Source organism: Leguminivora glycinivorella, chromosome 1 (assembly GCF_023078275.1).
Source record: "Leguminivora glycinivorella isolate SPB_JAAS2020 chromosome 1, LegGlyc_1.1, whole genome shotgun sequence".
Lineage (NCBI taxonomy): Eukaryota > Metazoa > Arthropoda > Insecta > Lepidoptera > Tortricidae > Leguminivora > Leguminivora glycinivorella.
This window is the reverse complement of record NC_062971.1, coordinates 7580822-7594178: the sequence shown is the minus strand read 5'-3', so window position 1 is coordinate 7594178 and position 13357 is coordinate 7580822. Positions and strand designations below refer to the sequence as shown.

Genomic DNA, 13357 nt, shown 5'->3' with positions numbered 1-13357 from the left:
CCGTACCAAAAAGGTACAAAAGGAACCATTATGGTGCGACTCTGTCCGTCTGTCTGTCTGTTTTCTTTTTTACTTGCTTTATCAGGCAAAAATGTGGAATAAATATTCGCACCAGCTTTTGTCTGTCTGTATCTAACAATAAATACCCACAACACAGACAGAACAGGCTTACCGCGGGGCTCTCAATTTGTGTAATGTTCTATTTATTTATATGTCTGTTATTTAGTCCGACTTTCGGTAAACAATTGAGTATAATTTTTTACTGTTATCAGTGCATCCTGTGGATTACTGTCCTATCGGGGCAGCATCCGCCTCGGCCTAAATGTCTGGTGAACAATTAGTGCTTGTGCCGAGGCCGGGTCGCAACCATGTTGCTATTTATGTTGTTGGCTTTTAGTGTGCTTGGTGCCCAGGGAAATGATTATAAGTGTAAGTTCCTTTTTTTGCATAAAAAAAATATTGAGGTCTAATCTACTATCAAAATAATATGCTGTAGTATTTGGTATTACCTAATGCTATAATACCGATTAAGTAGTTTTATTTTATTTATTGCATCCGCGCCCAGTCTGTATGTAGGTATAGGTTTAGCTACCTAGTGTACCTATTTCAACGTTTATTTTTACGCATTTTCAACAACCTGCCTAATTTAAATTCTATAAAAGTGTCTTTACTCAAAAACAATAGGTAGGTACCTAAGTGGTTAATCGATAAGTCAGTTTTACAAATTGCTTATTCCAGGCGTTCAGAGGAAGTCGACTTATTAACCGAAACACGCACTAATGTGTTTTGTATGTTAGCCGGCGTACGGACACTTCGTATTTTAGTTTTTTAAACACGAACACTGATGAAGTGATGATAGAGAATCAGATTTAACTGTGTTCTATTTTTAAGTTTTCTGTCTTGCAACGCTTGAATTTCGAAGTGAACATTTCTCTTTATAACATAAGACATATTATACATATATACGTTTACCTAGTGACCGCCGCCATACATGACAAATGCAGGGAAAATGGGAATGATTTATATTCAGCGGCAATTACAATCCATGCCTTGCGGGCCAAAATAATTACATTATTTACACAAATACTCATCTTATTGGGGCATTTTGAGAATTAGGGACCCAAAATTAGCGTAAGTCGTTAACAAAAATTAACTCGCTGTGAGTTTTATGACGACAATTAAGCATAAAATCTGACAAAAAATTTACTATTATCACGTTCTGAATGTAGATTATCGCTTAAAGTCTATGTAATTAACACAAAAACAATATTTTTATTGAAATTTCATGCTTAATTTATCGTCACAAAACTGACAGCGAGTTAATTTTGTTAACGACTTACGCTAATTTTGGGTCCTAAATTTTGAAACTGCCCGTTATTCAGACTATACAAGCTACCATATATTTAAACCCTAGCTTGACAGTTGATGTTAACCACAAGATGGTAACACTCTAGATCTAAGTACCTACACTAGGTACCTGTAAACTAACTTATCAAGATAGCATAAGCTGAGCATACACAGATAAATATGCCTACTCGAACGTAGGTACTAGCAATTGATGTTATGTAGGCTATTGTTGTTCTCACGCAGTGACTATGAAATTGTGTAGCTTAGAAAGCTTTCTAGGAATTTTAGTAGGTATTGAAGCCAAAGCCGCAGACCGATTGTGTGAGTTTTTGCAGCGCACTTCGAGGGCGAGGCTTGGGAAGATGTGTTCGCGGCCGGCGGTATGCATATTGGCCACGGCCGCCACAAGCGCTTCGTGGAGCTCAGTGACAATCAGGTACGTAGTATGTTATAAATATCTGTAACTATCAGAAATGTAGTACTTATAACTATTAAAAAAAAACGTCCTACCCGACGCGCGCGGTCCAAAGCCAGGCGGCTTCGACGCCCCCTTGAGTCGGGTGAAGCCTATGTAAATATAACCTATAACACTGACCCTTTCGCACAACTTGCTTGTCGCGCGTGAGTCCATACATCAAGCGCGACTTCAAGTATGGACTCGCGCGCGACAAGGCAAGTTGTGCTCGAGAGGCTAGAGAAGTATTGGAATGTAATTTAACAGAACTGGGTGGCTAGCCGAATGGCACAATCGCTCACGAAACGCTCACGAAACGAAGCGCTAGTAGATATCTATCTCTATCGCGCTTGCGTATTGGCGCGACAGAGCCAGCGGCGTATCGCTTTCGTTTGGCGTCGGAGAAATGCCATTCGGCTACGGGGCCTGAACCGTCATGACATAGTCAGTTACGCCTCGATAATGTTTGCCCTATTTCATAATTAAGCCCAATCATATCCTATCTAATTTCTGGAAATCTATTCCTACCTAAATTTATTTTTACCAGAAAAATATACCGTACCAAGCGTGCACGTTGCCTGGCGGCAGCGGCAAAGGCGGCCACTGTCGGCATCTGCACCACTGCGTGATGGAGGAGTTTAAAGCGGGACTTCACCCTGTTCATGGACTACCTGTGCATCATCCAACGGACGTGAGTAACAAACTAATAGAAATACTAACAAAACTGTAAAAAAACGTACCGTACCAATCGAACACGTGATACCAATATGACAATTCTGCAGGTCACGAAGTCATCGTGAAGGATACAATTAAATGAACCATACTGCGCCCAGAGTGTCAACTGTTTGTGTAACAGAACAGGACGTAATAGGGCATTTGCAAAAATGAAATTTCAATAAAAATATTGTTTTTGTGTTAATTACATAAACTATAAGCAATCTACATTTAGAACATGAAAAAAGTTGGTTTTTAGGCAATTTTTATTCTTAAGTCAGCACAAAACTGACATTTTTGTTAAAAACTGTCACTAATTTTGGGTCCCAATTTCTGCAAATGCCCAATAATGACCATAGCTGGGCACCGTTAATCAAATAGTTAACTTCGTTAATCGCTAATCCGTTACTAAAAAAGTTAACTTCGTTAATCGTTAAAGCGATACATTTCGACAAATTTAACGTAAGTTAAAGTTAATCGTTAATCCGTTAACACGTGAAAAAAAAAGAACTTTTCTTTAAATATTTTTTCTACTCCCGTACTGTTATTCGTGACTTACAAGGTCGTGCATAGTACTTTAAAACCCTACATAAAAGATGTCAGGACAAGTCTATCTAGTCTATACCCTGAAAACATTTAGTAGCAGTAGCACGATATAGCTGTTACAGTTCAGTAAATACATTGCTACCAACTTAACAAACCAATCACATCATCGTAGAAAATTAAAATATTGTATGAAATAGGTACATTGTTGCCAACCTTAGAATGTCAGATAAAGCCATAGCTGGGCATTAACTCGTTAATCCGTTAATCGTTAATTAACGAAGTTAACATTTCGATTAACGGATTAACTTTTAAGTTAACTTGAAAAAATGTTAACGGACTCGTTAACTTCCGTTAAATTTCTCCGAGTCCGTTAATCGTTAATCTAAATCTGCGAAAAACACGTTCTGAACGCTACTATAAAAGCCCGAAGTACGGCAAATCCTATGATTTGCCGGTAAATCCTAGGTTTTAACGATGTCGATGGCTAAAAGTCCGAAATATTACCTAAAAAAGTATTCTTCACGTGGATTTGCTTTTACTAACTTTGATTCGGTGAATCCTAAGCTTTACCATGGCGACTGTTGTAGTGATAGGGCAGCAAATTCGAGCCCTATTTACGACCACATTCGCTTCCCTAGCCTCTACCGCCCAAAGTGCCACAACAGTCCCGTCACCGCCAGCATCTCTCCTGACACAGCTCTTGGCAGTAGCTCAGGCAATCACTGCCTTCCACGTGCAGCCTAGAGTTCAATAGGCTAGCTGTACTTCGGCCTTTTACAGAAATATAATACGTTATAGTGGATACTGATGCAACTATAGTATTTTATGCAACTGGTGGTTAAAAGAGGTCAAAAAAGGCGAGTGGCGTCGTGGGTAACAATTTGAGGCGGAGCCGAAAATTGTTAATAAAGACGCCACGAGCATTTTTTGACTCAGTTAAACACCGTTGCATACAATAATTTTTCTACGACCAAGCACTTACTTTGAAAGAAAATTACAAATTCAATAAATACCTACTTTCAGTCATCTTAGTTATCTAGTGGACCACCTACCATTTCGAATATGCAGTTTGAGTGCAAACATGAAAATAAAACTGTCTATGGTACATGGTTCTTTGAAGCCTGGCCACTAAGACGAATCGAGTCGAGTTGAATCGAGTTGTCATACATTTGAATGCGATTCGACGCGTCGCCAATGATCGCAGCAGAAAACGAACGAGTCTCGACTCTGCGAATGCCAGGCTTTATCTGACATTCTAAGGTTGGCAACAATGTACCTATTTCATACAATATTTTAATTTTCTACGATGATGTGATTGGTTTGTTAAGTTGGTAGCAATGTATTTACTGAACTGTAACAGCTATATCGTGCTACTGCTACTAAATGTTTTCAGGGTATAGACTAGATAGACTTGTCCTGACATCTTTTATGTAGGGTTTTAAAGTACTATGCACGACCTTGTAAGTCACGAATAACAGTACGGGAGTAGAAAATAGTATTTTATGCAACTGGTGGTTAAAAGAGGTCAAAAAAGGCGAGTGGCGTCGTGGGTAACAATTTGAGGCGGAGCCGAAAATTGTTAATAAAGACGCCACGAGCATTTTTTGACTCAGTTAAACACCGTTGCATACAATACTTTTTCTACGACCAAGCACTTACTTTGAAAGAAAATTACAAATTCAATAAATACCTACTTTCAGTCATCTTAGTTATCTAGTGGACCACCTACCATTTCGAATAAGGTAACGGCGGCTATCAACGCGGGTATCGAAATCGACGTCCATTACCGCCGCATTTGCAAATACGCATTTTATAGGCAAACCGACCAATTTTTAAAAAAAAGTTACTCACACAAAGGAAGCCTGTTTAGTTGACTAACGCACATATAGGCGATAGAGAGTGTGAATGAAAGAAGACGCTCGCTATTTGACAGTTTTTGCCACGGGGCCGCGAGAAGAGTTTGTGTCATACTGACGTGTGACGCTAAACCTAAGTGAACTCCAATCTCATTTAGTAGTTTATGTAATAATTATGGCAAACAGGTGAAAGTTATGCATTTCAAATTATTGTTTATAGTTTTCTACATGACTTCTGAGTACTTTTTACGTATTGTTTAGCCTGGAAATGTGTTTAAAGTGGAAATTAAAAGACAGCGGTGAAAGGCGCCATTTCGTGAGTAGATTCTATTACTGTGGTATACCACGGTAATAGTTAAAGTAGTGATATTAGTTCTTTTTGCTTTATTTTAAGTATATGTGATCAGTTATATAATGTCTTACAGTTGTTTCAATCTTGATCTATTCACGCTATCAAAGAACTATTTACGCGGTATGAAAATTATTCAACAAAACCTTAATTTTTAGCAAAAACTTTATGACTGATTTCGTAGTTTCTATGAAAACCGTTAATTTGTCAATTTTTTTAAACATTGACATAAAGTCTGATGCTTACTTACCAGTTATGTAAACTTGGTTTTAATATAAGGTTGCAATATTTTATTTTGATTTGTAATGAAAATACATCTGTATGACTTTGTTTTTATGGGTCGGAATTAGATTTTATAATACTCCAATTTATGCCTATTACCGATGGTACGATCAGATAACCCTCGGTAATAGAATATATAAGAATCTATTACCGATCCATGCAATATTTGTTTGGGTCGGTAATGGGTTCCTATAGAAGTATCTATTACCGAGCGACATATTAGTCTTGTATCAAAATATGACATTTAGTGTATCGTAAGTACAGATTTCTTAGGTGAAACTGAGTCTTCTGTGGGTATTCATAAAGGAGGATAGTATAGGTATATGTATTTGTCATAATTTGTATATTCAACCGTCGGTATTAAGCTCCGAATTTTGAGATGGGTTTCTATTTACCGATGGCAGAAAAACACTGTCATTCATACCCTCGGTAATGAAATCTCAATTCGCGTTAATAGAACTGCAACCTGTTCATTACCACGGTAATAGAAAATTTAGGTATGTTGGCTTCAATAATCATTTTATGACATATAATAAACTAAAATGATCCTAAAACTCTTCAAAACTAATAGTTCAATAAATACTCTTCCATAAAAAAAATATTTGTGGTCGTTAATGAGCTTTGATACCCTTAATTTTTTGGTATCTTTTGAAATCTGCCTTAAGTACCACGTTAATAGGCGCCATTACCTTATGCAGTTTGAGTGCAAACATGAAAATAAAACTGTCTATGGTACATGGTTCTTTGAAGCCTGGCCACTAAGACGAATCGAGTCGAGTTGAATCGAGTTGTCATACATTTGAATGCGATTCGACGCGTCGCCAATGATCGCAGCAGAAAACGAACGAGTCTCGACTCTGCGAATGCCAGGCTTTATCTGACATTCTAAGGTTGGCAACAATGTACCTATTTCATACAATATTTTAATTTTCTACGATGATGTGATTGGTTTGTTAAGTTGGTAGCAATGTATTTACTGAACTGTAACAGCTATATCGTGCTACTGCTACTAAATGTTTTCAGGGTATAGACTAGATAGACTTGTCCTGACATCTTTTATGTAGGGTTTTAAAGTACTATGCACGACCTTGTAAGTCACGAATAACAGTACGGGAGTAGAAAAAATATTTAAAGAAAAGTTCTTTTTTTTTCACGTGTTAACGGATTAACGATTAACTTTAACTTACGTTAAATTTGTCGAAATGTATCGCTTTAACGATTAACGAAGTTAACTTTTTTAGTAACGGATTAGCGATTAACGAAGTTAACTATTTGATTAACGGTGCCCAGCTATGGATAAAGCCTGGCATTCGCAGAGTCGAGACTCGTTCGTTTTCTGCTGCGATCATTGGCGACGCGTCGAATCGCATTCAAATGTATGACAACTCGATTCAACTCGACTCGATTCGTCTTAGTGGCCAGGCTTCAAAGAACCATGTACCATAGACAGTTTTATTTTCATGTTTGCACTCAAACTGCATATTCGAAATGGTAGGTGGTCCACTAGATAACTAAGATGACTGAAAGTAGGTATTTATTGAATTTGTAATTTTCTTTCAAAGTAAGTGCTTGGTCGTAGAAAAATTATTGTATGCAACGGTGTTTAACTGAGTCAAAAAATGCTCGTGGCGTCTTTATTAACAATTTTCGGCTCCGCCTCAAATTGTTACCCACGACGCCACTCGCCTTTTTTGACCTCTTTTAACCACCAGTTGCATAAAATACTATAGTTGCATCAGTATCCACTATAACGTATTATATTTCTGTAAAAGGCCGAAGTACAGCTAGCCTATTGAACTCTAGGCTGCACGTGGAAGGCAGTGATTGCCTGAGCTACTGCCAAGAGCTGTGTCAGGAGAGATGCTGGCGGTGACGGGACTGTTGTGGCACTTTGGGCGGTAGAGGCTAGGGAAGCGAATGTGGTCGTAAATAGGGCTCGAATTTGCTGCCCTATCACTACAACAGTCGCCATGGTAAAGCTTAGGATTCACCGAATCAAAGTTAGTAAAAGCAAATCCACGTGAAGAATACTTTTTTAGGTAATATTTCGGACTTTTAGCCATCGACATCGTTAAAACCTAGGATTTACCGGCAAATCATAGGATTTGCCGTACTTCGGGCTTTTATAGTAGCGTTCAGAACGTGTTTTTCGCAGATTTAGATTAACGATTAACGGACTCGGAGAAATTTAACGGAAGTTAACGAGTCCGTTAACATTTTTTCAAGTTAACTTAAAAGTTAATCCGTTAATCGAAATGTTAACTTCGTTAATTAACGATTAACGGATTAACGAGTTAATGCCCAGCTATGATAATGACAAATAGAGCCTGTGCGGAAAGAAAAGAATCAAAGAGAACATTATTTGACTCTTCTCTTTCCGAACAGGGTACGTAGCCGAATGGCACAAACGCTCACGAAACGCTCGTAGATATCTATCTCTATCGCTCTTGCGTATTGGCGCGACAGAGCCAGACTACCTTTCGCGGAGTTTCGTTTTCGTTTCGCGTCGCAGAAATGCCATTCGGCTACGGCACCAGACTTTAGCTCTACATACCTTTAGATAGAGAAGTCTCGGTTAGGTTTGTAACTACTTATATCGAAACCAAAAATATACTGCTGTGCTACCTATTTATAAAATCGATTTTAAGTCTGTTATTTTGCTTCTCGAAATATCTTGTGTTTACTTGTTATCTTTTATCTATGGTAGTGGTACGTGTTGGTTAATGTTAAATGTTCAGTTTCACAAACTCTAGGGTTAAACTAATAACATTTAGGTCAACCTCAGTAACGTTTACACGTAAATCAAAGTCAAAACATCGTGGCGAACGTCTTAACCGGCACCTTGGTTAGACCCCCTCGTGCTAATAGATATTTGACCCCAATGAGGCGTAAACGTGAGATGGGAGTATTGCCCTTATCCGGCGTTTAGGCGATAATGCGCTTATAAAGTAGGCCGTTGGAAAGCTTGCTATCGTTACTGGATGAAACATACTGTTGACAATGAACGTTCATTACTAGTAGGTGGTAATCGGTGAACTCGTCGTAAGTAGTTTAAATGTAAATAGGTTCAGACCCTTACGTACTTTAAAGTAACCGTCTTCGCCGAATACCATAAAATATAATATGACCCACCTATTCATATTATCATTTTAATAAATGAAAACTTTGGTTAAGTGGGCCAGATGTGTCAGGATCTAATTATGCTCAGCATAATTATTTGTGCATAGGATGCTTAAAATACCAAAACGATTACGACTCGAAATTAATAGTTAGAAATGATTTAATATTTGTCCCTATATACGGATACCTACCTACTTGTTCTTACTTCAAAACAATAATTTATTTCAATTGAGGGCCGATAAAGATCTACTGCAACTTATTGTACCTATGGAAAATGCACGCCTACCGCACGGCATGTAAATCCTATACAAGTTACAGTTAGATTACAGCCCTTCTGTATTAACGCTTACGTTTCGAAATTAGTTATAGTCTATCTTTATTTCAGGTCTATCGGTGTGTGCTGCCCGGACTCCCTGAACCAGGACCAGATCGAAGGCTTGGCCGGGGACCTGCCCGCGTCAGCGCCAATTGAGGAGGCCAACGACGCTATCCTTAAGATCACGAAGGCGGAGAACCGAGGTCCGTAGAGATTTTTATAAATATTATGTGTACACACCTGTATAACCTTAAAGTCTCAAATAAATTACCTACTGGACAAAACTGTTGTTTTATTTTTGATTACTTTGTCTCTTCCCCAACTACCGAGTATTTAAATTCATTCCAACATTATTTTAGGCAGAATGTATGACCTTGCTTGCCGTCTGTTTGCTACGATTTTTTTAGTATTAAGTTGAACCGAGCCTCGGCTGTATGTATATACAGAAAATCAATTTGGGCATTGCATTGTATCTCCAACGTTCAGTACATTATAGATTTTAGGATGTTTGTATTACTTCCACTCACGATGCTCGAGCTCTTACTAACTGTTGGGAACATCTTTGTTGATGTCCGATTACTTAGAAACCTATAAAGCTATACTGTCTGAAAACTTTAACAAATTAGAAAAAAATATCTGTAGGGTAGAAAGAGCACTTGTCGACTATATTTCATTTAGATTCAAGATGAAATGAATGTATCCAGGATGCGGTCTCAGCACCCGGTCCGCTGGTCGCATGGTGGGCGCGCGGCCGGCCAACCCCCGCGAGTGGCCGTGGATGGCGTCCATCACTCCTGAAGGCTTCGAACAGTACTGCGGAGGAGTGCTCATCACCGACCGCCACGTGCTCACAGCTGCACACTGCATAAGAAGGTACCGGTTTATGATAGTTACTTTAGGTATTCTCATGTGGCCTCATTACTCGCTGGTCGCATGGTGGGCGCTTAAGTACCTACTCAGCCTACCCTAATTATTACCTATTTTCGCCCTTATGACTTTAACAACAGTCTGACTGTTGACCTTTGCTACTTCTCTGTAATTAGAAGTTGTGTACCCTGCTTGTGTCGCTAATGTTTTAAACTTTCCTTCAATCAGTCGATATGCATTCCTTTTCCTGTGTTATTTCTTCAACAACACTAATTTCAGATGGAAAGCCGACGAGCTATTCGTCCGCCTCGGCGAATACGACTTCCAGCGGAACAACGACTCCCGCTCCTACAACTTCCGCGTAGTTGAGGTCCGGCAACACGAAGACTTTGATCACACTAACTACCACAACGATGTCGCCATACTGAAGTTGCATAGGCCTACTGTGTTCAATACTTATGTTTGGCCGATCTGCCTTCCTCCAGTAGGACTGTCTGCGATCAACCAGAGTGCTATTATTATTGGTAAGAGCCCATTTAAAGCCATCTCTTTCTATGAGTAGCTCGCATATAACTCCCGCGTGGTCGATAACCACGAATACTTTGAGCTTTGATCACACTAACTACCACAACGAAATCGCCATACTGAAGTTGCATAGGCCTACTGTGTTCAATACTTATGTTTGGCCGATCTGCCTTCCTCCAGTAGGACTGTCTGCGATCAACCAACTAACTACTTAGTATGGCACTGTGATCCAAAGAGGATCTTGGCCTCCAAAACGAGAGCACGCCACTTATCCCGATCCTGCGCAGCTTCCTGCCAATTATCGACCAACCAAACGTCAACCAAAGCGATCAACCAAAGTGCTACTATTATTATTGGTAAGAGCAAGCGCGGATCCAGCTTCTTGCCCAGGGGGGGGTCACGTGGTCTATTTGTATGGCCTACTTAGGCTCCAGGGGGGGGTCATGACCCCCATGACCCCCCCCCCGGATCCGCGCATGGGTAAGAGCCCATTTAAAGCCATCTCTTTCGATGAGGAGCTCGCATATAACTCCCTCGTGATCGAGGACCACGAATACTTTAATCACACTAATTACCAAAACGATATCGCCACACTGAAGCTGCATCGGCCGGCTGTGTTCAATACGTACGTGTTGCCGATCTGTCTGCCGCCAGTGGGATGGTCTGCAATCAACCAAAGTGCCATTATTATTGGTAAGCCCCTATTTAAAACACTAAGCTCAAGTTTTCTATCTCTTTCGATATGTAGCTCGTAGCATACAACTTCCGCGTGGTTGAGAATTGAGATCCGGGTAACATAAAGACTTTGATCACATGATATCGCCACCTATGATACACTACCACAATGATATCGCCATATTGAAGCTACACAGACCAGCTGTGTTCATCACTTATGTTTAGCCGATTTGTGTGTCGCTTGTTTAGAGTAACTTACAATTTCGGAACTCCGAGTTATAACTTACAACTCCACTCATCATTATCACAGGCCTTTGCGTCTATTGCAGACAATTTACGCATTGCTATGTCGACAACGGGTTTGGTGACTGTGGAGGCCCATTCGCGAGCGGCACGACCTGCCACATTTTTCGCAGAGAAAACTCATACTATCTGAGGTTCTCGTCTCAGTTTGCTAATGTTACGAGAGCCTTACTCTACTAGATTTAAGTTCGACTTACGAGTCATCATCCTCATCCTCCTTGCGTTATCCCGGCATTTGCCACGGCTCATGGGAGCCTGGGGTCCGCTTTGACAACTAATCCCAAGATTTGGCGTAGGCACTAGTTTTTACGAAAGCGACTGCCATCTGACCTTCCAACCCGAAGGGTAACTAGGCCTTATTGGAATTAGTCCGGTTTCCTCACGATGTTTTCCTTCACCGAAAAGCGACTGGCAAATATCAAATGACATTTCGTATATAAGTTCAGAAAAACTCATTGGTACGAGCCGGGTTCGAACCCGCGACCTCCGGATCGAAAGTCGCACGCTCTTACCGCTAGGCCACCAGCGCTTCAAGTTCGACTTACGAGTATAATAATGTTATAATATATAATAATAATATAAATTTCTTTATATTAACCAGGTTGGGGAACTCAGTCGTACGGCGGGCCGCACAGCAACGTACTGATGGAGGTGTCGGTGCCGATCTGGGAGCACTCGCGCTGTGTGAACTCCTTCACTGATTCCATCTTTGAGGAGAACATCTGTGCGGGCGGCTATGACGGCGGGAAGGACGCTTGTCAGGTAACCAAAGTCTACTGATACGTGTTGATGTGCCAACGCAGTTTCCGAAATTTTTATTCTGAGTTTGAATTTTGATTACCTAATACATATTTTTAATTGCTAAAAAATCCGACCATGCTAACGAGCTATTTTTGGTCGTCGTTGAAAGGCTTGGGGAAACCCTAACTCTGTTGGGAACCCTTTTCACATTAAGACGCTGACAACACTCAATAACCTTGACGCTAGCGTACACTGTCTATTCGCATGGGAGTAAATGAGAGCGCGATATCACTAAAACAGGGCGACTAGGTACGAAAAGTACGGAAAAATAGAAAGGTGCGTTGTTTGCGCAATATGTTTCGTTAGTGTTTTAAATATGTATATTTTTGTTATTGTAATTTTAATTAAAGACAACTAAGTGAATAATTGAACGACATAGAACCGTTAAATGACGAAGTCGAGACCAATCTTTGAATTTTTTTTTTATCGAGCCGATTTCGTTAAATCGTGTATCGATTACGGCTATGTTCGTTGAAATATAATGAATAATAACATATAATGTACTTGCCTTACTTAAACTAATAGTATGTCTTAAAAAACTGCGCAAGTAACATCAATTTTGCGCAATTTTTTTGGGTGCTGTCAGCCCCTAATGAACGGACGCGGCTGACGAACGCGGCTCACAGCCGCGACTTATGGGTATCTATATATAGGTAATCAATATACACTGAATTGTGTAAACTATCGGACGTAAGCAATAGATGTAACCTTGTGCGGTCGGATGTGCGACAGAAATCTGGCGCGCTGGATGTTTTTGTCAGCCGCAAGCCACGGGCCGAAGACTGCGCACACTTATCAGTCGTCTGCCGCGTCCGATAATTTGTTTTCAGACTTTCCAGTTTAAACCATTGTTTTAACATGTGCAGGGTGACAGCGGCGGCCCGCTAATGTACCAGTTGTCCAGCGGGCGCTGGGCGGTCATCGGCGTCGTTTCCTGGGGCATACGCTGCGGCGAACCCAATCATCCCGGCGTGTACGCTCGCGTCGACAAGTACTTGAGGTGGATCGTCGACAACGCAAGGTTTTAGTTCTAACTCGACGGTGTTCGTGTAGTAGACATTTCAGGGGCATTAAAATACATTTTTGTAGTTTTACGATAAATTTTGAAGGTGAAAATAAATAATAAAGAAAAACTATCGTTTCCGGGTTTCGTATCATCGGAGAGAACCCAACCAACCAAAAGTTTTTAGGATTTTCATTCC

The 13357-nt window shown here is 40.2% G+C and overlaps 1 protein-coding gene across 1 annotated transcript; it reads left to right on the top strand.

Moving 5' to 3' along the window:
- Positions 1-298: 298 nt before the first annotated feature.
- LOC125227203 (venom protease-like) lies at positions 299-13288 on the top strand. The gene is given in 9 exon segments (XM_048131457.1): positions 299-429; positions 1683-1783; positions 2349-2447; positions 2449-2492; positions 9054-9187; positions 9689-9857; positions 10131-10375; positions 11956-12116; positions 13022-13288. Coding segments are annotated over 9 exon segments (1176 nt in total). The 5' UTR covers positions 299-368; the 3' UTR covers positions 13184-13288.
- Positions 13289-13357: the final 69 nt, after the last annotated feature.